At 46.7% G+C, this 26,993-nt stretch overlaps 1 protein-coding gene across 3 annotated transcripts in view; it reads right to left on the bottom strand.

The window, feature by feature from the left end:
• Positions 1–26,993, bottom strand: part of LOC134909504 (probable cation-transporting ATPase 13A4) — a 293,601-nt gene that overhangs the window by 25,207 nt on the left and 241,401 nt on the right. For all 3 annotated transcript variants that reach the window (XM_063916441.1, XM_063916439.1, XM_063916440.1), the window contains 2 exons: positions 26,162–26,250; positions 4,297–4,377 (listed from right to left, as the gene is read on the bottom strand). In XM_063916441.1, the coding sequence (XP_063772511.1) occupies positions 4,297–4,377; positions 26,162–26,250 (170 nt within the window). The remainder of the gene's footprint in view (positions 1–4,296; positions 4,378–26,161; positions 26,251–26,993) is intronic.

The raw sequence follows: 26,993 nt of genomic DNA, 5'->3' as shown, positions 1-26,993 counted from the left end.
GTCTCCAGGCTTGACCATAAGCCCTGGAAATTCCTTCCCTGTGTGACTGCTCCCCAGCTTCGCAGGCTGGCATCCGTGGTCACCAGGACCCAGTCCTGAATGCCGAATCTGCGGCCCTCTAGAAGATGAGCACTCTGCAACCACCACAGGAGGGACACCCTTGTTCTTGGTGACAGGGTTATCCGCTGATGCATCTGAAGATGCGACCCGGACCATTTGTCCAGCAGGTCCCACTGGAAAGTTCTTGCGTGGAATCTGCCGAATGGGATTGCTTCGTAGGAAGCCACCATTTTACCCAAAACCCTTGTGCATTGATGCACTGAGACTTGGCTCGGTTTTAGGAGGTTCCTGACTAGCTCGGATAACTCCCTGGCTTTCTCCTCCGGGAGAAACACCTTTTTCTGGACTGTGTCCAGGATCATCCCTAGGAACAGAAGACGAGTCGTCGGAACCAGCTGCGATTTTGGAATATTGAGAATCCAATCGTGCTGCCGCAACACTACCTGAGATAGTGCTACACCGACCTCCAACTGTTCCCTGGATCTTACCCTTATCAGGGAATCGTCCAAGTAAGGGATAACTAAAATTCCCTTCCTTCGAAGGAATATCATCATTTCGGCCATTACCTTGGTAAAGACCCGGGGTGCCGTGGACCATCCATACGGCAGCGTCTGAACTGATAGTGACAGTTCTGTACCATAAACCTGAGGTACCCTTGGTGAGAAGGGTAAATTTGGACATGAAGGTAAGCATCCTTGATGTCCCGAGACATCATTTAGTCCCCTTCTTCCAGGTTCGCAATCACTGCTCTGAGTGACTCAATCTTGAATTTGAACCTCTGTATGTAAGTGTTCAAAGATTTTAGATTTAGAATCGGTCTCACCGAGCCGTCCGGCTTCGGTACCACAACAGTGTGGAATAATACCCCGTTCCCTGTTGCAGGAGGGGTACCTTGATTATCACCTGCTGGGAATACAGCTTGTGAATGGCTTCCAAAACTGTCTCCCTGTCAGAAGGAGACATCGGTAAAGCCAACTTTAGGAAACGGCGAGGGGGAGACGTCTCGAATTCCAATTTGTACCCCTGAGATATCACCTGAAGGATCCAGGGGTCTACTTGCGAGTGAGCCCACTGCGCGCTGAAATTCATTGAGACGGGCCCCCCACCGTGCCTGATTCTGCTTGTAAAGCCCCAGCGTCATACTGAGGGCTTGGCAGAGGCGGGAGAGGGTTTCTGTTCCTGGGAACTGGCTGATTTCTGCAGCCTTTTTCCTCTCCCTCTGTCACGGGGCAGAAATGAGGAACCTTTTGCCCGCTTGTCCACGAAAAGACTGCGCCTGATAATACGGCGTCTTCTCATGTTGAGAGGCGACCTGGGGTACAAACGTGGATTTCCCAGCTGTTGCCGTGGCCACCAGGTCTGAAAGACCGACCCCAAATAACTCCTCCCCTTAATAAGGCAATACTTCCAAATGCCGTTTGAAATCCGCATCACCTGACCACTGTCGTGTCCATAACCCTCTACTGGTAGAAATGGACAACGCACTTAGACTTGATGTCAGTCGGCAAATATTCCGCTGTGCATCACGCATATATAGAAATGCATCTTTTAAATGCTCTATAGGCAAAAATATACTGTCCCTATCTAGGGTATCAATATTTTCAGTCAGGGAATCCGACCACGCCAACCCAGCACTGCACATCCAGGCTGAGGCGATTGCTGGTCGCAGTATAACACCAGTATGTGTGTAAATACATTTTAGGATACCCTCCTGCTTTCTATCAGCAGGATCCTTAAGGGCGGCCATCTCAGGAGAGGGTAGAGCCCTTACACGCGTGTGTGCGCTTTATCCACCCTAGGGGGTGTTTCCCAACGCACCCTAACCTCTGGCGGGAAAGGATATAATGCCAATAACATTTTAGAAATTATCAGTTGTTATCGGGGGAAACCCACGCATCATCACACACCTCATTTAATTTCTCAGATTCAGGAAAACTACAGGTAGTTTTTCCTCACCGAACATAATACCCCTTTTTGGTGGTACTCGTATTATCAGAAATGTGTAAAACATTTTTCATTGCCTCAATCATGTAACGTGTGGCCCTACTGGAAGTCACATTTGTCTCTTCACCGTCGACACTGGAGTCAGTATCCGTGTCGGCGTCTATATCTGCCATCTGAGGTAACGGGCGCTTTAGAGCCCCTGACGGCCTATGAGACGTCTGGACAGGCACAAGCTGAGTAGCCGGCTGTCTCATGTCAACCACTGTCTTTTATACAGAGCTGACACTGTCACGTAATTCCTTCCAACAGTTCATCCACTCAGGTGTCGACCCCCTAGGGGGTGACATCACTATTACAGGCAATCTGCTCCGTCTCCACATCATTTTTCTCCTCATACATGTCGACACAAACGTACCGACATACAGCACACACACAGGGAATGCTCTGATAGAGGACAGGACCCCACTAGCCCTTTGGGGAGACAGAGGGAGAGTTTGCCAGCACACACCAGAGCGCTATATATATATATATATACAGGGATAACCTTATATAAGTGTTTTTCCCCTTATAGCTGCTGTATCTTTAATACTGCGCGTAATTAGTGCCCCCCCTCTCTTTAACCCTTTCTGTAGTGTAGTGACTGCAGGGGAGAGCCAGGGAGCTTCCCTCCAACGGAGCTGTGAGGGAAAATGGCGCCAGTGTGCTGAGGATATAGGCTCCGCCCCCTTATCGGCGGCCTTATCTCCCGTTTTTCTATGTATTCTGGCAGGGGTTAAATGCATCCATATAGCCCAGGAGCTATATGTGATGCATTTTTTGCCATCCAAGGTGTTTTTATTGCGTCTCAGGGCGCCCCCCCCCAGCGCCCTGCACCCTCAGTGACCGGAGTGTGAAGTGTGCTGAGAGCAATGGCGCACAGCTGCAGTTCTGTGCGCTACCTTGTTGAAGACAGGACGTCTTCTGCCGCCGATTTTCCGGACCTCTTCTGTCTTCTGGCTCTGTAAGGGGGCCGGCGGCGCGGCTCTGGGACCCATCCATGGCTGGGCCTGTGATCGTCCCTCTGGAGCTAATGTCCAGTAGCCTAAGAAGCCCAATCCACTCTGCACGCAGGTGAGTTCGCTTCTTCTCCCCTTAGTCCCTCGATGCAGTGAGCCTGTTGCCAGCAGGTCTCACTGAAAATAAAAAACCTAAAACTAAACTTTTCACTAAGCAGCTCAGGAGAGCCACCTAGTGTGCACCCTTCTCGTTCGGGCACAAAAATCTAACTGAGGCTTGGAGGAGGGTCATAGGTGGAGGAGCCAGTGCACACCAGGTAGTCCTAAAGCTTTTACTTTTGTGCCCAGTCTCCTGCGGAGCCGCTATTACCCATGGTCCTTTCGGAGTCCCCAGCATCCACTAGGACGTCAGAGAAACATATATTAATGACTAATACCCCTATCATACATGCATCTAAATCCCAGGGTTTTGCACATGAACGCGCATCAACCCAGGATTCCTGCATGTGTGAATGCAAATTACCTGGGGCCAGTGGTGCAAGTAGAAATTTTTTCTAAGTGGTACTGATAGTAAAACTGGGCATGGCCACGTGTCATGGGGGAGGGGGGGGGGGGGTCACACAAAACTAGTGAAGTGGCTACATAACAATAGGGGCATGGCCACATTATGCCTCACTCGTAATGCCCCGGAGACATTATGCCAAACACCGTAATGCTTATTACACATTATGCCACACACTGTAATGACCATTACACATTATGCCAGACACAGTAACACCCATTACACATTATAACACACACCGTAATGCCTATTACATATTATGCCACACATAGTTATGCCGCTGACACCATTTTACACAAATGATCCTTATTAATTATGCCCCAGTGGTGGGCTGGTGGACTATATTTCTTAATGGTACTCCATACCACCCCGTATTACCCTACTTTCAGCACTGCCTGCGACTAAGTCTTGGGTTCCAGACCCTGCTCTTTACGAGGGTCAGGGATGAAACCCAGGAATTTGTTGGCTTGCTAGATCCGGAAAATTCCCGGGTAATAAGTCTGAAAGGGGTATCAGTGGCTCTGCTAGGTCATTAGAAGCAAAAGCAAAAAAAAACATTTTCAAAATATAGTCTTTAATTCAAGGTATTGTGATGGTTAGCAGGCATAAGTATTGGTATGTTACTATATTTTGTGGTTTAACCAATGTTGTGTATTAGTATGCATTTTGTATGAATGTCACTTGTATGTACTGTAGTATTTTATTTGCTTACACCACTGCAAGGAAAATATTTACCTCTGCCACGTAAGACACAACGAACTGAACAAGGGCCATAATGAAGATCTTCACTCTCCAGTTATATGGGGTGCACGCAAGCTACATGATTAAAACAAACAAAACCGTAAATATGCATTTCTTTCAGAAAATATGCAAAGAAATGACATTGTAAAAGCAATAGAAATGTAGACAATAGTGCCCACACTGCCATACTATAAAATGGTTAAACATCACAAATTATTTTTACCTTGACAACAGGGAAAATGTTGTAGCAAACACAATATAGGACATCTTTGGGATATTGCAGGAAATATTATAGAAATAAGAACAAAACCTTTTAGATGGTAAGCTGAATTATTTTCCATGGAATGAGTGCTGCTGTCATACTGTAGTGGAAGTGAAACCAGTTCAAATTGAGGTTAATTATTTTTTTTAAAATACATATGAAAGAAACTGTCCAAAAAAAGGATTTTAATTACTTACCGGTAAATCCTTTTTTCGTAGTCTTGCTGGGGTCCACATTAGTACCATGGGGTATAGATGGGTCCCTTGGGAGCCATGGGCACTTTAAGAGTTCAATAGTGTGGGCTGGCTCCTCCCTCTATGCCCCTCCCACAGTCTAGAAACTGTGCCTGAGGAGACGGACATACTTCGAGAGAAGGAAATACACAGATAGTAGTGAGATTCACACCAGCTCACACATAACAAGGCAAACCAAGCTAACCAGCTTGAACAATTCAGCAATAGCTGAACAACAGTATTTAACCAAGTAACAATGGAGTACTTAACCAAGTAACAAGGTATTACCGAACCAAGTAACTACTGCAGGTTAACGAAGCGCTGGGCGGGCGCCCAGCATCCTCTACAGACCACGAGAAAAAAATTTACTGGTAGGTAATTAAAATCCAATTTTCTATTACGTCCTAGAGGATGCTGGGGTCCACATTAGTACCATGGGGATGTACCAAAGCTCCCAGTACGGGAAGGAGAGCACGGAGGCTCCTGCAGAACTGATTGACCAAATTTTAGGTCTTCAGAAGCTAAAGTATCGAACTTGTAGAACTTAGCAAATGTGTTCGACCCTGACCAAGTAGCCGCTCAGCAAAGCTGTAAAGCCGACACACCCCGGGCAGCCACCCAGGAAGAACCCACCTTACGAGTAGAGTGGGCCTTAACAGATTTTGGACACGGCAATCCTGCCGTTGAATAAGCATGCTGGATAGTGAACCTGATCCAGCGAGAAATCGTCTGCTTAGAAGCAGTACACCCAATCTTGTTGGGATCATAACGGACAAAGAGAGTCCGACTTTCTGTGACGTGAAGTCCTCTTCACATAAATCTTCAAACCCTCACAACATCCAAGAACTTTGAGGTAATTGAGGAGTCAGTAGCCACTGGCACCACAATAGGGTGGTTGATATGAAAATTTTGGTAGATTTAATCTTTACTAATGCACATGAAAATAACTTGACAATAAACATATAACTGTGTAAAAACACTTGCGGTGACGTAAGCAGTGCAGAATGTTGATCTAAACGTTCCAACAGTAAGTTGTTATGCACACCCTCTTAGGTGGGAGTGTGATAAGTCCAGACAAGTGGCTGTATATATAATAGTTGAAACAATGTCCTTTTACTTCATTAATGCAGTGGCATTTGCTGTTGCCACTTAGAAGTCTTTAAAGTTGCAGAGTGCAGCGTCCCGCTGCTCTGTGCAGTATCAGATTGGATGGGGATTGCTTAGGTCGTTGGTTGCGGTGTTGCCCCGGGGTTAGGAACACTAGCGAGCGTTGGGTGGGTTAGAGGGAAAAGGGGCTCTGGACTGTCTCCTGTTCCTGCTAGATCAGCTCCCAAATGCTTGTCAGGGTACAGACATAGCATAGGGTGCTGATCATTAGTGGGATGGATGTCGTCTTAGGCGGGGACCCGCCGGGTCAGGCTTGTTGAGCCGGCCACCGCGGTTTCTCTCGTTGGGAACGGTGGGTGCCCTGCTTCCTCTCCTCCCTTTGCCAACACACACACAGTCCCACCGGCTTACCTTCTTTCCTTCTCATCTGTCCGTCCGTCTCCGCTGCCGCTGTACACTTCCGGGTATAGCGTGTCAAGTGACCGCTGCTAAGTCCATGTTGCCAGCGCTTCGTTCTGGCTGACTGCTAGTATTGCTTTGTTGTTGTCCTGTGGTACCAACGCGTTTCGACCCTCATGGGGTCTTCTTCCAGGGAATCTGTGTAATGGTTTCAGTATTCTGTAACTAACTTCATAGGGAAAGATTGGTTTCCTATTATGCAATTTCATTGGTCACGGAACCTTGGTCCCTCCCTATGTAAAACTGATAGGTTTGATTGATGGCTTCAGCCAAATGGAGAATCTGAGGTTGTTTAGCTGTGTTTCGTATTGGTGTTTTGTTATAGATAATGTCTTGTTAATTTATACATATAAGAAATCGGGTACTGTATATGGGATCAATGTGGTGATCCATTACTATTTAAATGTGCGTGGGGAGAATGCCTGAAGTTGGCTTACATTACAAATATGGATTCTGAATATCAAAGTGAAAAAAACTTATTGTTTATATTATTGAATATACATAGGATATCGGGTACTGTGTATAGGAACAGGATGGTGATCCAGTATTTAGTGTGCGTAGGGAGAGAGCTGATATCAACTTGCAACAAAAATATGGATGCTAAATGTCAAAAATGACAAAAGTTATTGTCTATATTTATGGCTGAGATGAACGTGTCATCTGCTCAACTAATAAACTAGTTCCTTGCACAACTTGATGATGTTAATTGGAATAAATAGGTGCATATTGGTGAGTCTTGATGGGTAAATCTGCTCTCAAGTAAAGATATCTTAGTTTCATTTATTGCAGATGATCGCTTTAACTTCATTGTCTAGGTTTAGCCCATATGGGGTTAGGGTCTTCCGTTCATACATCCATCTTAGTTTAAGCATGTTTATTTGATGTGTAAAGTTACCCCCCCTCCAATTGGCCTTTACTTCCTGTATACCGATAAACTGCAATGATTTCGGATCACTATTGTGCTTATCTTTAAAATGTGCGGATAAGTTGTGAGCCTCATAACCACTTTTGATGTTCCTAATATGCTCACTGATGCGTGTTTCTAGGGGTCACGTTGTTCGGCCGACATATTGCATGTGGCATGCACATTCTAAAAGGTATATCACCCCCTTGCTGTTGCATGTGATTCTCTCTTTCATGTGATATTGTTTGTCTGAAATGTTGGATTGAAATTGAGTTTTGGGTTTGGTGCTTTATGAACCAGAGTTGGTGCAGCCTGAGTGAACCAATTTTTGCTTAATGTCTGGAGCATTTCTGAATACCACTTTGGGTTTTGTTGGCAGTATGTCTCCCAGTACCTCATCTTCTAACAGTATTGGCCAATGTTTTTTGAGGATATTTGTGACTTTGTTGGCCTGTTGTGAAAAATTTGTAATGCCCGTGTTCGTCCTTGTCTTTTTTTGTCCTGTATTTCAATAGCTCTGCTCTATCGATTGTGCCTACCTGTTCAAAAGCCTGTTGTACTTGTTCTGTATTGTATTGCTTATCCTCAAATTGTGCCTTTAGTTCTCTTCCCTGAGTCTGGTTAAATCCTCCATTTTTTAACAATTTCTGCGTAATCTCAAAAATTGTCCTTTTGATTCTGTTGTCAACCAACTGGGGTGGTGCCAGCTGGTTGACAAAATGAAGCTGTTCACGTCCACTGTCTTGCAATATGTGTTGGTGTGTAGCTGTCCGTCTTCGATGAATATGTTTAAGTCCAGAAATTCTACATTGGTTTTGCTGTAATTGGTAGTGAATTGCATTTTATTGTTGTTGGTGTTCATATATTTCAAAAAGTCGATGAGTTGACCCTGCTAACCTCGCCAAATGAAGAATATGTCATCAAAATAGCATTTCCATAGCACGAGATTCGCCCCCAGCTCCACGCTGGACCAGATGTTGTGATCCTCCCACCAGCTCATAAACAGGTTCGCATAGCTTGAGGCGAATCTCGTGCCCATGGCTGTGCCCTTGGTCTGCAGGTAGAATTGGTCCTCAAACCACACGTAGTTGTGCCTAAGTATAAATGCAATGCTGTCCAGTATGAAGTATGAAGTTTCTATGTAGTGCTGTCATGTTTGCATCCTTTTGTAGATGGTAGTCAGTACTTGCGATTCCCTGTTCATGATCAATTATTGTATAAAGAGATGTAACGTCTGTTGTGACTAATCGTAAGTCAATGTCCCACTTGATGTTTTGAAGGTGATTGAGGATGTGTGTGGTATCTCTCAGGTAAGATGGTTGATTTTGAACGGAAGGTTGGAGGATGGATCCTAGGTATTCCGAGAGATTTGAGGTCAGTGACCCAATGCCCGATATTATGGGTCTGCCAGGTGGAGCAATGGGATTTTTATGTACCTTTGGTAAGTAATAGAAGACCGGGATTACCAGATATTGTGTTTGAATGAAGTCATGTTCCTGTATGTTTAGAATACCACTGGTGATCCCCTTATGTAGGTGCGTCTCTAGTTGTTTCTTGAAACCAGGTGTAGGGTCATGTTGTCGTTTTGTGTAAGTGCTCTGGTCATCTAAGATGAAGTTAAAGCGATCATCTGCAATAAATGAAACTAAGATATCTTCACATGAGAGCAGATTTACCCATTAAGACTCACCAAGATGCACCTATTTATTCCAATTAACATCATCAAGTTGTGCAAGGAACTAGTTAAGTAGTTGAGCAGATGACACGTTCATCTCATCCATAAATATAGACAATAACTTTTGTCATTTTTGACATTTAGCATCCATATTTTTATTGCAAGTTGATATCAGCTCTCTCCCTATGCACACTAATTACTGGATCACCATCCTGTTCCTATACACAGTACCCAATATGCTATGTATATTCAATAATATAAACAATAAGTTTTTATCACTTTGATATTCAGAATCCATACTTGTAATGTAAGCCAACTTCAGGCATTCTCCCAATGCACATTTAAATAGTAATGGATCACCACATGGATCAACCCCTTTCAAGAAAGTCTGAACCTCAGGGAGGGCAGCAAATTGTTTCTGGAAGAAAATGTATAAGGCCAAAATTTGGACCTTTATGGACCCCAAACGTAGGCCCACAGCCACACCTGCTTGCAGAAAGAGTATAAACCGTCCAAGTTTAAACTCCACCGTAGGAAACTTCTTGGATTCACACCAAGACACACACTTTTTCCAAATGCGATGGTAATGTTTAGACGTTACTCCCTTCGTAGCCTGTATCAGGGTATGAATACCTTTGTTCGGAATGCCCTTCCGAGCTAAGATCTGGCGTTCAACCTCCATGCCGTCAAATGTAGCCGCGGTAAGTCTTGATAAGTGAACGGCCCCTGTTGCAGAAGGTCCTCTCATAGAGGAAGAGGCCTCGGGTCTTCCAGCAGTAACTCCAGAAGATCCGTGTACCAAGCTCTTCTTGGACAGTCTGGAGCAATGAGGATCACCTGAACTCTTGCTTTCTTTACGAGTTTTAGAATTCTTGGGATGAGTGGAATTGGAGGGAACACATACACTGATTTGAACACCCACGGAGTTACCATGGCGTCCACTGCCCATGACCTGGAACCTCCGAAGCGTCTTGGTAAGGCAGGAGGCCATCATGTATATTTGAGGTACACCCCAAAGATCTTTCACCTCCGTGAACACCTCCGGATGGAAGCCCCACTCTACCGGATGGAGTTTGTGTTTGCTGCTTCCCAGTTGTCCACTCCTGGAATGAAGATTGCTGACAGCGCCACAGGGTGCTTTCCTGCCCAAAGGAGGATCCTTGTTACCTCCAACATTGCAGCCCTGCTCTTCGTTCCGCCCTGTCGGTTTATGTAAGCCATCGTCGTTACATTGTCCGAGTGCACCTGAATGGCCTGGTCTTGTAGAATACGTGCTGCTTGTGGAAGACCATTATACACTGCACTTAGTTCCAGGATGTTTATTGGAAGAATAGATTCCAGACTTGACCACCTTCCTTGGAAGGTTTCCCCTTGGGAGACCGCGCCCCAACCTCTGAGACTTGCATCCGTGGTTAGGAGGATCCAGTTCTGAATCCCGAACCTGCATCCCTCGAGAAGGTGAGGCATTTTTAGCCATCATAGGAGTTAAATCCTGGCTTTCGGCAACAGCCATATTCTCTGGTGCATGTGCAGGTGAGATCCCAACCACTTGTCCAGGAGATCCAGTTGGAAGGACCGTGCATGAAATCTTCCGTACTGCAGAGCCTCGTAGGAGGCAACCATCTTCCCCGGAAGGCGAATGCACTGATGAGCCGATACCTGGGCAGGCTTCAAGACATCCTGGACTATTGTTTGTATCACCAATGCCTTCTCCACCGGTAGAAACACCCTCTGCACTTCCATATCAAGGATCATCCCCAGGAAAGACAATCTCCTTGTCAGCTCCAAATGTGACTTTGGAAGATTCAGGATCCATCCATGATCCCTGAGCAGTCAAGTCGCGAGAGCAATGGACTGAAACATCTATCACTGGATGACGCCTTTATCAGCAGATCGTCCAGATATGGAATTATGTTCACTCCCCGTCTGCGGAGTAGAACCATCATCTCTGCCATCACCTTGGTGAACAACCTTGGTGTTGTGGAGAGCAAATCTTAGATAAGCCTGGTGAGGTGGCCAGATTGGAATGTGAAGGTACACATCCTTAATATCCAGGGATACCAGGAATTCCCCCTCCTCCAGACCTGAGATCACCGCTGTCAGAGACTCCATTTTGAATTTGAATTCCCTCAAATAAGGGTTTAACGACTTCAGGTTCAAAATTGGTCTGACCAAACCATTCGGTTTCTGTACCACAAATAGGTTTGAATAGTAACCCTTGCTTTCCAGATGAGGTGGAACCGGAACAATGACATTTGCCCTTTCCAATTTTTGAATGGCTTCCTGTAGGATAGTCCTTTCTGTCAGCAAAGCTGGTAAGCCTGATTTGAAGAATCTGTGAGGTGGGAGCTCTTGAAGTTCCAGTCTGAGTCTCACTCCCCCCTGCCCGCTCTCCAGGCTGGGAGGTCCACCGTCATGCTGAGGATTTTGAGGAAACAGAGCCAGGCTTCTGTTCCTGGGAACCTGCAGGTGCAGGCTTTCTGTTTTTTCCCCAACTACCTCTGAAGAAAGTGGTAGGGTTTTTGGACTTCTTAACCTTTGCAGTCCGAAAGAACTGCATTGTAGATGCAGAAAAAGATTTAATCGGTGTCTGAATGGCTGAGGGAAGAAAGGTTGACTTACGCATGGTTGCCGTGGATATCAATGCATCCAAAGCTTCCCCAAATAGAGCCTGACCTGTGAAGGGTAGGTTCTCCACACTTCTCTTGGATTCCGCGTCTGCAGACCCTTGGCATAGCCATAGTCCACTGTGTGCTGAGACAGCCATGGAAGAAGTCCTTGCATTCAGATGACCCAGGTCCTTCATGGCCTCCACCATGAAGCCGGCCGAATCCTGTATGTGACGTAAAAACATTTCAATGTCACTTCTATCCATAGAATCTAATTCCACTAGTAATGTGCCTGACCACTTTATTATGGCTTTAGAAATCCATGCACAGGCAATAGTGGGCCTTAACGCCACGCCTGAAGCAGTGTATATGGATTTGAGCGTAGTCTCAATCTTGTGGTCTGCCAGTTCTTTCAAAGTGGTTGACCCAGGGACCGGTAAAACCACCTTTTTAGACAGTCTAGATACAGAAGCGTCTACTGTAGGGGGGGGGGGGGGGGGGTGTTTCCCACTTTTTCCTATCCTCCTCAGGAAAGGGCAAAGCCACAAGAACCCTCTTTGGGATCTGGAATTTTTTCTCCTGGTTTTCCCAAGATTTTTCAAATAATACGTTAAACTCCTTAGACGCAGGAAAAGTCAGGGAGGCTTTCTTATTGTCTGTAAAGTAAGCCTCCTCGACCTGCTCAGGTGCTTTGTCACTAATGTGTAACACATCCCGAATGGCCGCAATCACGAGCTGCACCCCCTTTGCCAGGTATGCCTCCCCTCTTCCCCAAATATCCCCATCACCGTCTCCCGTATCCGAGTCGGAATCCGTGTCGACTTGCATAATTTGGGCAAGAGCACGCTTCTTTGGGCATATACCAGGGGAGTTCGAGGAGGCTGTGGGAACAGAACTAGACAAAACCTGTACAGATTTTCTCAAAACCTGCGTTTCTGTCTCATTATGAGCTATCCTAGATGAAATCTGGGATATCATTCCCTTAATTGAAGCCACCCACACTGATTCAGATTCAGAAGGTTGAGACATGACATTACAATCCTGAGTACATGGAATGGAATCCTCTGGGGAAGATACAGACTCTGCAGCACAAGACACAGAGTCCCTGTACATGGTAATGTGAGAAATATGTACACACACACAGGAAAATGTCAGACACAGTTTCCCCCAAGTACCTTCAGAGAGACACAGAGTTAATCGAGCCAGCACCCCAGTAGGCAGTTATATCATAAAAGCCTGGTGCTGACTGTGCAACCTTAATAGGCTACACAGTGCAAAATAGTGACTATCACTCTCCCCCCCCCTTCTATAACCCCCTGGTACTGCACAGGATAGCTGGAGTTATGTGGACGGTCGGCACTCCCTGTCAGCATCTTCTGAGTAGGATCTGCAGGGAGAAAATGGCGCTGATGAGCTGCTGGATCCGCTCTGAGGAGAAGCTCCGCCCCCTGACATGGCATAGCTTCCCGTACTTTAGTATTATACTGGCCTGAGATTAAAACATCGCTAGCAGCAGAAACACATCCCTGATAGCCTAGTGACCAGTTATAAGGGTAATTGTGCCTGCCCAGGTCGCCCCTCACAGCGCCGCACCGCAGTACCTCTGAGCTGATGCTGCACTCCAACCCTGATGCCGCCATACTCACCAGCTCCCCGCTTGCCAGGTCGTGGGTAACCTACTCACCACCGACGTCTTCTGGCTCTGTTAGGGGGTGGCCGAGTCTGGTAGGAGGGGCATAGAGGGAGGAGCCAGCCCACACTATTAAACTCTTAAAGTGCCCATGGCTCCCAAGGGACCCGTCTATACCCCATGGTACTACTGTGGACCCCAGCATCATCTAGGATGTAAGAGAAAGGGACAAATATGATATCCCAGCAGACAGGATGCTGGCTGTCACTATACCGCCAGCAGCATCCTGTCTGCCGGAATCCCAGCAGCAAGTCCCCTTGTTCACGATTGGGCCACGCATCAGGCTTAGTGGCTTGCTAGGCTCATTACAGGTTCTAGTCCCACTCAGTTGGTGGCATGAACCCACCAACCAAGTGGCCAGTGGCGTAATTACTGTGGGTGCAGGGGGTGCAGCTGCAATGGGGCCTGAGCTGCTTCCAGGGCCCATTGCTCCCCCTGAACCCAGGCATCGGCTGCCTCCAAGGCCAGCTACTCCCCTTTTACCCCCCTACCCACAGTGAGAACGGTGCCCGCAGCCGATAACACCCTCTTCCCCTGCAGGCAGGGCCGGCAATACAATTAGGCAGCTGCCTATCGGCGCCAGCCCTTGAAGGGCGGTGCTGAGTGCAAAAAAAAATTACATTATGGAAAGAACTTACCGTTGATAATGGAATTTCTCCTATGTCCACAGGTATCCACAGGATAACATTGGGATATGCCGGAGCGACAGCGGAAATGGCACCAAATAGTCACGAGCTTTCTGGCCTCCCAGGATGCTCGTCCAAATAATCCCGCCCACTGACTCAGTCAAATCAGTTGATTTCACAGCATTTAGGCAGGAGCATAATGTAGAACCCTATTCAGGCGATAAGAACGCACATGCACACCCTTCCATAAAAGAGGGAAGATGTTTAGTGATTTTAAAGATCCTCAAATCAGGTGCGTCAGGGTGGGATCCCTGTGGATACCTGTGGACATAGGAGAAATTCAGTTATCAACGGTAAGTTCTTACCATAATGTATATTTCTCTGGCTGGGTCCACAGGTTATCCACAGGATAACATTGGGATTCCCAAAGCCATTTTTAGTGGTGGGGACGCTCCTGATTAGACAGAAGAACCTTTCGCCCGAATTCCGCGTCATGAGAGGCAAAAGTATCCAAGGCATAATGTCTAATGAATGTGTTAATGGAAGACCATGTGGCTGCCTTACAAATCTGTTCTGCTGAAGCACCATGTTGTGCTGCCCATGAAGGACCTACCTTACGTGTAGAGTGCGCAGAGACATTAGCCGCAGCAGGGAGATCAGCACCAGAACATGCTTTTGAAATTATCATTCGGACGCATCTTGCTAGTGTCTGTTTACTAGCAGGCCATCCTCTTTTGTGAAATCCGTAGAGAATGAAGAGAGAATCTGTCTTTCTGATGTCACTAGTACGATCTACATAAATTCTTAACGCACGGACTACGTCCAGCGACGCTTCTCCCGCAGAAAGTCCTGATACCTGAAAACCCGGGACTACAATTTCTTCAGTCAGGTGAAACTTTGAGACCACCTTCGGAAGATAACCAGATCTAGTTCTGAGAACTGCTTTATCTGTATAAAAGATCAGAAAAGGAGACTTACACGACAGCGCTCCTAAATCTGACACTCTTCTAGCTGACGCCATCGTCAGTAGAAAGAGAACTTTAGCTGTCAACCATTTAAGATCTGCTCTCTTAAGTGGTTCAAACAGAACCCCCTGAAGGATTTTAAGAACCAGATTTAAATCCCAGGGTACTGCAGGAGGAACAAACGGTGGTTGAGTGTGCAACATTCCCTGAAAAAAAGTACACACATCCTGTAGGTTAGCAATCTTTTTCTGAGTGAGACTCAAACTGGAACTTCAAGAGCTCCCACCTCACAGATTTCTGAAACCATACAGTTAATGCTGATTCTTGAACTCTCAAGGAAGCCACATTTAAACCTTTATCCATTCCTGCTTGGAGGAAATCCAAAATCTCGGATACTCTAAAAGATTTTGGATCCATACCTCTTTTGCTACACCAATGAATACAGGACTGCCATATTCGATGATAAATATGAGCTGAAGAAGGCTTTCTTGCTCTAAGCATGGTTTGAATTACCTGTTGATTTTAGGATAGAGGTTTCAACAGCCACGCCGTCAAAGACAGATGATCCAGATGGCTGTGATAACAAGGACCCTGCATTAGTAGCTCTGGATGCTGAGGAAGCAGTATTGGAGCTTCCATGGACATCCTTAGTAGATCTATGTACCAATGCCTTCTGGGCCAAGCTGAGCTATTAGAATTATGGCTCCCTTTGCTTGCTTTATTTTCCTCACCACCCTGGGTAACAGGTAGTTTGGAGGAAACAGATATGCCAGATGAAATTCCCATCTCTCTGACAGTGCGTCTACAAGGATCGCCCAGGGATCCTTTGTTCTTGACCCGTATATTAGAACTTTGTTGTTCAGACGGGATGCCATGAGATCTATCTCTGGCAGACCCCATCTGTTTACTAGAGTCTGAAATACTTCCGGGTGTAATGCCCATTCGGTCTCCTGAATGGTGTGTCGACTGAGAAAGTCCGCTTCCCAGTTCAGCATTCCTGGCACAAACACTGCAGACAATGCCGTAAGATGGAGTTCTGCCCATCTTAGTACGTGAGTTACTTCCTCCATCAATCTTTTGCTGTGAGTTCCTCCCTGATGGTTGAGGTACGCTACTGCTGTTGCACTGAGCGGATCTGGACTGGTCTTCCTTTGCCTGAACCAGAGCCATATATATGGCCCTTATTTCCAACAGATTTATTGTCAGGCAACTTTCCATTGTGGTCCATTTTCCCTGGAACCAAAAACTTTTGAACACTGCTCCCCAGCCCTGAAGACTGGCATCAGTTGTCAGTACTTGCCAATCTGCTATCCAAAAGGGTCTCCCCTTGTCTAGATGGTCCATCTGTAGCCACCAGGCTAGTGACCTTTTTACGTTTACTGGAAGCTTTATCATCTGTCTTTTTATTGTCTGATGTTTTCTATTCCATCTGGTTAGAATGAGGTGCTGTAGAGGTCTGGAGTGGAATTGTGCATATTCCACCATGTCGAATGTTGACACCATCAGACTCATCACTCGTATTGCTGCATGGACTGATACTGTCTGACTGTGCAACAATTCCTGAGTCATTACCTGTACTTTGGATATCTTTTTCCCAGGTAAGATTATTCTTTGTAGACTTGAATCCAATATGGCCCCCAAGTGTACCATCCGTTGTGATGGACTCAGAGATGACTTTTCCCAAGTTATGAGCCATCTGTGTCTTTGTAGACAAGCGATTGTCTGTTAGAGATGGCCCAAGAGTAATTCCTGGGATTGTGCCAGGATTAAAAGATCGTCGAGGTATGGAAAAATTCTTATCCCCTGCATGCGGAGTTAAGATGCCATAACCACCATAATTTTGGTAAATACCCTGGGGGCTGTCGCTAGCCCAAAAGGCAAAGCCTGGAACTGAAAATGTTGCTGGAGGATGGCAAACCTGAGGTAACACTGATGGGACCATGCTATGGGCACATGCAGGTAAGCATCCTGTACATCCAGAGATACCCTCTAATCTCCTGGTTCTATGGCCAAAACTATGGAGCGTAACGTCTCCATGTGAAATTTTGGAACCCAAATGTATTCGTTTAACATCTTGAGATTGAGAATTGGTCGGAATGATCCATTTGGCTTCTGAATCAAAAATCGGTTGGAGTAAAACCCCCGTCCCCGTTGTGTCAGGGGTACTGGGATAATTACCCCAGATTGAAGCAATTTCTGAACTGCTTCTTGCAGAGCTCTGGCCTTCGACTCTATATGAGACTGGGCTGGTGCAAAAAAACCTTTGAGGAGGCTGCTTCATGAAAGGGAAACCATAACCGAGAAATACCACCTGCTGCACCCAAGCATCTGTCGTCGACTGCTGCCATATGTGTGCAAAGTGAAGGAGTCCTCCACGCGGAGGCCCGCACCCTCAGACTGATGGCTTCTGTTCTGGCTTGGAAGCTGGCCGTCTATTGGCCTATTGCTTCCTACCCCTAGCTTATTTATTGTACTGGGGTTGCTTAGAATCATATTTTCCTTTTTCTTTACCTTGCCATCGAAATGGCCGAAATTTTTAACCCCTCGGTTTAGGGTTATAACTAGCCGGAAACCTGACCTTTTTGGATTCAGCTTCCGATTCCAGAATATCTGTCAATTGTTTTCCAAACAGAATATTACCAGTGAAAGGCAAAGCTTCCAGAACTTTCTTGGATTCTGCATCCGCTTTCCAAGTACGTAGCCAAATTGCTCTACGAGCGGCTACCGTTAAGGCTGATGCTTTAGAAGCAATCGTACCCATATCAATTGCTGCTTCTTCCAAATATTGTGCAGCTTGTTTTATATGGCCTAGATGAGACTCCTGCTCCCTGGTAGGTGCGGAGAGGCCACTCTCTAGTTCCTCCGCCCATTCTACCATTGCTTTTGCCATCCAGGCTGAAGCCGTAGCTGGCCTTACAACAGCCCCTGACAGAGAAAAAATGTTTTTCAAGAAACCATCTACTCTTCTATCTGTGACATCATTCAGTGAGGTAGAGGGCAACAGTAAAATAGATTTTTGCACAAGTCGCACGACATGTGTATCTACTTTAGGAGGAATTTCTCTTTTAGAACAGTCCTCAGCCGGAAAAGGATAGTAAGAATCCCACTTTTTTGGAATTCTATATTTCTTATTGGGTGTAGCCCAAGGTTCTTCCATAATTTCCGTCAGATCTTCTGACCCTGGAAACTCAATCCTAACTGTTTTTGGACGTTTAAACACAGGTGCTTTAGATTTTGATATTGCCTTGGCTGATTCTTCCAGAGACAGAATAGCCTTCATGGCATCAATAAACTCAGCTATATCCTCTGAGCTGAAACCCTCCGACTGGTCGTCATATGGGGTATTTGAATACACTGTATCCTCATCTGTTGTATCTTCTTGTGTAGTCTGTAACAGATGTATCTACCCTGGTTTTACTACGCTGCTTAGTTGTTGAAGCTGCTGGAATTAAACCACAAGAAGGGAGCTGCATATAAGGATTAATAGTGTATCCTACTCCCGGGAGTGGAACTGCAGGTGCTAATCTGTCAGCTATTGTAGATAAAGTCTGTGCAAACACACCCCATGGTGGATCTACTGGTTGCTAAAACAGAACCTGTCTTTTACTTTGCTGATACGCACAACAGTTTGCACATAACCCGTCATAAGTTAGATACTGGGCTAACACCCCTACTTTACAAGATAAACATGTTAAGGGTGTAGGAGTCCCTGATTAAGTATCCTCATCACTTTTGCTGCTCACAGACATGGTACATAATCCGTTTATACAATATACTACACTCTCTGTTACTGAAATCACTTATATAAATATAGAAGTGATATCAATCTGACCACAACCCGAGCACCCGAATTGAGGTTCAGAAACAATACTGACAAACATATAAAAGTCAGCAATCACACTAGCAGTCAGTCACATGTTAAATATTAGACATTGTCATGTGAGTATATAATCAACCACAAAAATACTTCTCCAGTATGTAGGAGTACAATTATCGTATTCTGTTTTTAAACAGCTATTTCAACAAACTTTTCAGACATATTATGCAGAAAACGACAGTACTATACAGGCCTCATATGCATTGTGTACCAAAATTAACTATTCGTACTACACAGTAGATAGAATTTTAGTACTGTATAACCCTTACTCAGTAGAGTGGGATACAGTGATACTCACCCCACTTCCAGGATTGATCAATACGCTTGAAAGACGCTGAGTGGATCCAGATGATACTAGTGTACACTGCCACTCCAGTAACTGATAAAGGACTCAGCTGTTCAGTGAACGATTAGTGTATGCAGACGCTCCTGTCTGCGACCCAGTCTTGGCTGTAAACTCTAGGGTACATGGTCGCAGCGGCCTAAGCTGCGACCGAGTTCCCTCGTGGTAGCGTCTGAGCCGGAAGTGAGGCAATCAGTTCATGGACGTGAGACGCACGGAAACTTGTCATGAACTGGGGGGAGGGGCGACCAGGAGAGCGTCTGACTCCCCCTGCTGACATAAACTTCAGGGATCGCAGCCTCAACCTAGTCCTGGCGCCTATGATTCCTAAAGCATAGCGCTGGAGCACCTAAGGGTGGCGGCGCATCAACCACTGTTTGTAGTCTCCACCAATACAGTGCGGCTGTGTCCGAATTCCCCTAGTAAGTGGAACCGATGCCTTACCTTCTCCCCATGCTCCAGCCACAGCCTGGTAACGTCTGCTGGACCTGCTAGAACATCCGACACAGACGCCCGCCGAGACAGCACTAGTACCTTGGAGGTAAGCGTTGTTGCGACCCGGTGGAGAGTTGTTGGATTGACTCTTTCTAGCATGCGTTTAAGACACTGTTAAGAAAGATCACTCAAAACATAGTAAGACTATAAAAAGAAAATAATAAAGCTTAGGGCTGGACCATGGTCCAGCTCCTGCCGCACCAAACAAAAAACTGATTTGATTGAGTCAGTGGGCGGGATTATTTGGACGAGCCCTATGCATCCTGGGAGGCCAGAAAGATCGTGACTATTTGGTGCCATTTCCGCTGTCGCTCCAACATATCCCAATGTTATCCTGTGGATAACCTGTGGACCCAGTCAGAGAAAATAAAAAATATGAAATGACTATGCTCATCATGAGGGATGTGAGTGGGACATGTTCCCTACTCACCCAGTGTTTGATCTGCTGGTTAGAGCCACTTTTCCGGGGCTGTTCCCACCACCACCTTCTGCATCACTCGCTCGCTCTGAAGACTCCCCCACCTCCGGCCGACCTGATGACCGTGTAGCTTATGATTTGGTCCTGCCACTGGGACCACAAAGCATGTAACCAGTCCAGGGAGCTGCTGGAACCCGAGGAGGAGGCTGGGTGTTAGTGCTGTTAAGGAGATTATTTATAATGCTGCCCAGCACCCAGAGGCAGAACTTTCTTTAGAGGATGACTGTGACTGTCTATTAGCCGGCTCCAGAGCACATCGCTGGGGCCAGCAAAGCTTACCGTATACTTCCAGGTGGCTGGTTGACCTCTCCCAGGGACCAGAAGCTGCCTCTCTTCAAAAGCTCCTCTGACTCCAATCATTCATCGCAGATGTGGAAGGCAGTGATTCCGCCCTGCACAGGACCTTCCACGGGGAGTGGACTTTTCAGGAGCCCTAGCATTGGACACCGGGACTGCTGCTGCTTCAGGTCAGTCACTGTCACTGTCTGAGCCCTATGCCCTACAATCTGCTGTACCCTTGACTGCACCCTATGCCCTGATACACCTCTGACTGCTCCCTATACCCCCGACTGCTCCCTATGTCCCTGATACACCCCTGACTGCTCCCTATGCCCCTGATACACCCCGACTGATCCCTATGTCCCTGATACACCCCTGACCGCTCCCTATGTCCCTGATGGCACCCTATGTGACTTGGGGGAACCAATGTAGCGGTGTAGGATGTGTCCAAATGGGTGTAGTATGGTATGCCGGCGCCTGGGCTCCCGGCGACCAGCATACCGGTGTCGGGAGCCCGACCGCCGGCATACCGACAGTGTGGCGAGCGCAAATGAGCCCCTTGCAGGCTTGCTGCGCTTGCCGCACTGCGCTCGCCACGTGTCGGTACGTCGGCTGTCGGGATTCCGGCGCCGGCAAACTGTGCGCCGGGATTCCGACAGTCGGCATACTGAAGATCACCCGTCCAAATGACATATTATATATATATATATATATATATACACACACACACACACACACACACACACACACACATCTCTCCCTAATCATTACCCCTAACGTTAATACTTTAACCCAAACTGGTAAATCAGCCCTGATCTCCTATCCTTAATGCCCTGACCCAAACCGCTAATACCACTTTCAGATCGCTAATGCCGGGACGCACCCGGGAATTGGGAATGGGCATTGGACTCTGAGAACTGGCTTTCTGACCCGGCATATTGCGGGGTCGGTCGCCATCGGTGATGGGGGCCGCGGCGCGTTATAGGAGGCGGGTGCAGAGATGAGATCATTTCTGCGCTGCCTCTCCCTATGCAGTGAACAAGTCCCGGGTCGCATTGACCCGAGAAACCCGTTCACACTGCACCTGACCCAGAAATAATCCAGAAATAAAACTTCCTTATTCCCGGGTTGAATTACCTGGTCAGGCAATATACCGGATTACTTGTGCGGTGTGAAAGGGGTATAAATGATCAGGTGGTGACTGTGGAACTTATAAGACATGCCATGTCACATATTTTCACCTGAGGATCTCTGGGGGGTCAGGGGGGAAGGGTGCTGTCGATTTGCCTAGGGTGCTGACAATCCTTGCTGTGGCCCTACTGAGGATGTAGAGTGGTGTGCGGGGCACCTCCGAGCCAGCTCCAAGTCCCGACTGCCTGTGCCACGATTCACGGACATTTAGGGGGCCTGCCCCCTTCAGAGATCTCTGCTGGGTTTCAGGAGGTACAAGTAATGTATTTCCTGCTTGTCTCCTCCCCCCCCTCTCTCTCTCTCTCTCTCTCCCTGACACACTCTCACTCTCTTTCTGAGACTTCCTCTCCCTGATACTGTCCCTCTCTCTGACACTATGTCTCCTCCTCGCTCTAGTCTCTCTCTCTCCCTGATACTGTCCCCCAGTGTTGCAAGTATGGCAGTACAGGGTGGTACTGTGTAACGGTAAGAAATTGCCAGCCGGCATGCTGTACTGCCGGCCCGACTGCCATGCTTGCAGCTGCTGCTCTGCTGTGTGTGAGGGGAGGAGAGTGCAGCGTGCACCTCTCCTGCCTCCCAGTTTTCAGTCCGGTCTCTGGCGGTGTCGGTGACATGTATCTCTAATGAAGCACCAGTTCGTTAGTCAATCAGAGCTCAGGGACCAGCAGCTGCGGCTCCTGATTGGCTGCCAGACCGTGAGCTTTGATTGGCTTACAAACCAGCGCCTGATTGGAGATACACGCCGGCGTTGACCGTACTGAGCACTGAGGGGCAGAAGAGATGCGCGATACGCTCTCCTACCCTCACACACAGCAGCCAGTGCCAGCAGCGCAGTGAGCAGCACTGAGGGAGGGGTGTACTTGGCACTGTGGGGGCATATGTGAATCTGGCACTGTGGGGGCATATGTGTATCTGACACTGTGGGGGCATATGTGTATCTGACACTGTGGCGCATATGTATAGCTGGCACTGTGGGGCATATGTATAGCTGGCACTGTGGGGCATATGTATATCTGGCACTGTCGGGCATATGTGTAACTGGCACTGTGGGGGCATATGTATAACTGGCACTGTGGGTGCATGTGGGTGCCAGTGGGACTTTATCCCCTGCTGTAATGTCTTAATCCCCTGCTGTATTGTATCTGTATTGTATTGCAGCTGAGAACAATAGATGAAGGGTTTATGCTAATAAGTCATGTTGTGCCTAGGCGCAGAAAACTAGTCAAGATAACCGTGGACTCATCTGTATGTGTATCTGGCACTGTGGGGGCATATCTGGCACTGTGGGGGCATGTGTGTATCTGGTACTGTACTACTAGTTGCATATGTGTATCTGGCACAATTGGGGCATATGTGTATCACACCCCCATTTTCAATGGCCACGCCCCATGTGGCATGCGGCCACACCCATTTTTTATGCGCATGCCTAAGGTGCGCACACACAGTAACACTAAGGAATTTATTTTACTTGCACCAATGCGGTCGCTCCCCCCTCCCTGACTCTTTCTCTGTCTCTCACTGACACTGTCTCTCTTTCCCACCCGACATTGTCTCTCACCCCAACACTATCACTCTCCCTCCCTCTCTGACACTGTCTTTCTCTCCCTGACACTGTCTCTCTCTTCCTCTCTCTGACACTATCTCTTTCTCTCCCTGACACCCCCTCTCTCTCTTTCTCGCTCCTCTCTCTTTTTCTCTTTCTCCCCACCAGCACCGTGTGTGTGTGTGTGTGTGTGTGTGTGTGTGTATGTGTGTGTGTGTGTGTGTCTCTCTCTCGCTCTCTCTCTCTCTCTTACTCTCCTCACTCTCTCTCTCTCTCTCTCCTGCTTCTATAAGGTGCATGTAGTGAAAATAATGGGGGGGATAGGGGGCCCTTTCAAGATTTTGCTATGGGGCCAGTTAAGTTCTAGTTACGCCCCTGCGAGTGGCAATAAAGAGCGTTTATTGGGATTCCAGCATTGGTATTTCACCGGCTGTTGGGATTCCGGTGTCAGTCTCATGAATGCCAGGATCCCGAATGCTGGATTATTGACTGCATCCCATCCAAAACATTAGTAAACAGTGCTCCACTTCTCTAAATGAAGAATACATGTGCCAGCATTTTATTACACATTAATGATTAGTAACCCTTTTATATAAATTCTAAATATTGTAAGTAGTGACCCGTTATATAATTAAAAATATAATGTCTCCTTTATATGAATAAAAAATATGCATTGATACCTCTTTATAAAACTAAAGCAAACTCTGACCTTATATTTGTTTTTCTTCATAAAGAGTCACTATTCATCATGTAGGGCAAGTGCCATTCATCATTATGATAAAGTGGACACTTCTATTTATGTTGTTAATTAGGAGACACTACAAGCTATCAGTGCATGCTGGCATTTGTAGTGCCACATATTCTTGCACTAGATTTTTTTATTTTTTTTATTTGATACATACTGGCAAGAGGTACAAGAAGGAGCTACTCAGCATTTCATCTCTAGTTGCAGGGGCCTGATAATTTCTTTGGGCCCCACCTAAAGGACTATGGACCTGATTCAGCATGAGTTGTAGTTACTACAGCTCATTCCACTAACATGCGGGGGGCAGCCAGCACAGGTCAAGGTCACCCCACATTTGAGTACTGCCCCTCCTGCTAAAATGCAAGCTCTTCACTACACTGCATAGTGCTCGCATTTTTAGGGAAGTCTCCACATCCTAGCTGCGAAGTCAGTCTCCGTGCCATGTTTTCGGTTGCAGCAGTGACTGCGTGTGACACCACACAGCCACCGTGGCCGCCCCGCACATGGTCCGGACACACCTGCATTTTCCGGACCTCGACCCCCCCAATGCTGCAATGCCACTCCAAAAACACGTTGTCAACGTGCCCACTCTGCACAAATGCCTCTGCCTGTCATTCAAGCAGAGGCATTCGCATAAGTGAGATACCATCACATCTCACTGTGTGCGTACGCGCAGTATGGCTCCTGCGTGTGAGCACACTGCACAAGGGCTACAGCATGCGACCGCATTCAGGGGCAAACACAGGATTTATAAAGGGAGTTTTCCATGTGTGCTTTGCTATGTTGTTGCTGCATATAACAACGTTTAATAGCAGCACTGCGATGCGTATGCATCATGGTATGCCACGCTCAGTTGACGTTAATGGATAGTGGGAACATGCGTCCCACATTATGAATGACGCGATGTGGCAACAACATAGCAGGACACATCTGTATACAGTATTTACATGAACGGGATCCCGGCTGTCAATATACCGATGCCGGGATCCCGATGGAGGACACCATGCCAGCGTCAATGTACTGACACGAAACGGGATGCCGGCGTCAAAATACAGACAGACTGCATCCCAAACGTATGCACAGCGGGACGCACTGGGGAGGGGGGAGGATAGGTTCAGGCAGCAGAAGGGGGCTTGGGCTTAGGGTACACTCCCGGGAAGGTTAAGGTTAGGGTTAGGGACTGGAGAGGGAGGGTTAGGCACATACAGGGGGAGGTTGGGTTAGACACCTAGCGGGAGGGTTACCGCTGTCGGTATATTGGCAGCTGGCATCCCATCCATCGGGAATACTGATCCCAGATAGATAGATAGATATATATATAATGGAAACCAGTCCCTAGATAGATGATAGATAGATAGATAGATAGATAGATAGATAGATAGATAGATAGATAAATGTAGAAGCCCTAGAGAGCGAAAGAGACACTGTAGATAGACAGAAACCCCCTAAAGAGAGATAGAGACTGTAGGTAGATAGAGACAGAGGGAAACAGAGTGAGAAACTGTAGATTGATCACACACAAAGCCAAACCTACTCTTCCTCTGTAGGATCCCAGCTCCTGAGTGTGATCTCTGGAATCCCCTGTGTCAGGTCTCTCCCCCACACTTCGTGCTCTTGCCTCTGAGCAGCATGCCTCATTTCAGCTCAGCGTTCAGTTTGTGCTCAGGGATGACTTCTTGCAGTGTGGACAGCACAAATGGAGACGAGGGCCTCTAGAGCCACCCAGCAGTACTGCACGCGACAGTGGCACTGAATTATAGCTGCTCACTGTCAGCGTGCGGCCGGCTCGTAACAGCCGTCCTCAGGTCAGAGATGCAGACAGAGTGTCTGATGGCCAGCACTGATCAGGGTGGGGTTTCTGGGTACTCAGAAACCCCCCCTGCATGCGCTACTGCCATTGCAGATTTCTTTCATCCTGAATTAGGCCCTAGGCACAATGTTGAATAGTATTGGGATTGTCTGGAATGTAATGAATTGTCTGTTCATTTATAAATTTGATGGGGGGGGGGGGGTTCTCATATGAACCATGTTTGTTTTCTTTAATCAGAAGTGACATTTTCCATGTGATTTTGCAAACCACCCTATAATATTTGGGACAGTTTGCATACTTCTAATATGTGAACATTTGGCGGTGAAATAGGGCTGATTTAAGTGTAGTGTTAGCTTTAGAAACAAATTGTACTTAGAAACAGCAAAAAATATGCTACAGTATGTACAATACATCTCTCCTAGGATCTTTTTTCTTTTCTTTTTTTATGTATTTTTTCCACTATTGCAAAATAAATTTGCCTGTGAAGTGATTATGAAAGTGTTCATTGAAATTAATATCTTATTGACAATGTTGTAATTAGGTGAGTGTGTACAATAAAATACTATACCTCCATAGCAGCGTACACAGACTCAATATCAGCAAAGAGGAGAAATACAAAGACTGCCACTTGTGCAATGATCAAAAAGGAACACAGATCTGCAAAACAAAGATGTATCATTATTTATGGAAACACATGAGTAAAGTGAATATTTCTATAATCCATTTATAATCTTTAAACTAGGAAATGCCTAATCCATGCACAAACCTATATATAATGGATTTAGCAGTTATTCATAAAGGGCCTCATTCTAAATCGGAAGCTTCTGTGGTGGCTTTTATGTTTGCCCGCAGTACCTGCTTTCTGCCTTACTCTGCATAGATGAGCAGATAAATGCATTGTATCTGTCCATGTTCATGCTGAATGTTGTGTTGCACACTGGTTTTCCATCTGCAGCTCTGATCATTAGTATTGGGACCTACATCCACTACATTTTGGGTGAAAGAGATCTGTCACTAACAGGGCATCCCATTTTAATTCACGCACCACAAATGAGCATACAGTAGTAGTCGGCCTACATGCCCACGACACTACCACTAGACAGATCTGTTCTGTGCAATTACATGGCCACTGCCCATTTGCTGCACAGAAACACCCATTAAAAAGATATACTGTAGTTATCCATCAAGGGATGAATCACATCATCAGCTCTTTCAGTCTCCATCCGTATGTGTATGCATGGGCAGTGCATGTGCAGTCTGCAATCACTTTGTACGGCACATGCACAGTTTGCAGATATCCACAGGATCTGTCTGTATTTGGACTTAGGTCCAACTCAGAATCAGCCCCATACTAAGAATAAGGAAATTTATGGTAGATTTACCATAGTTAAATCTCTTTC

Source organism: Pseudophryne corroboree, chromosome 4 (assembly GCF_028390025.1).
Source record: "Pseudophryne corroboree isolate aPseCor3 chromosome 4, aPseCor3.hap2, whole genome shotgun sequence".
In the NCBI taxonomy this organism is placed as follows: domain Eukaryota; kingdom Metazoa; phylum Chordata; class Amphibia; order Anura; family Myobatrachidae; genus Pseudophryne; species Pseudophryne corroboree.
Note: the sequence above shows the minus strand (reverse complement) of the source record. Positions and strands in the feature narration are given on the sequence as shown.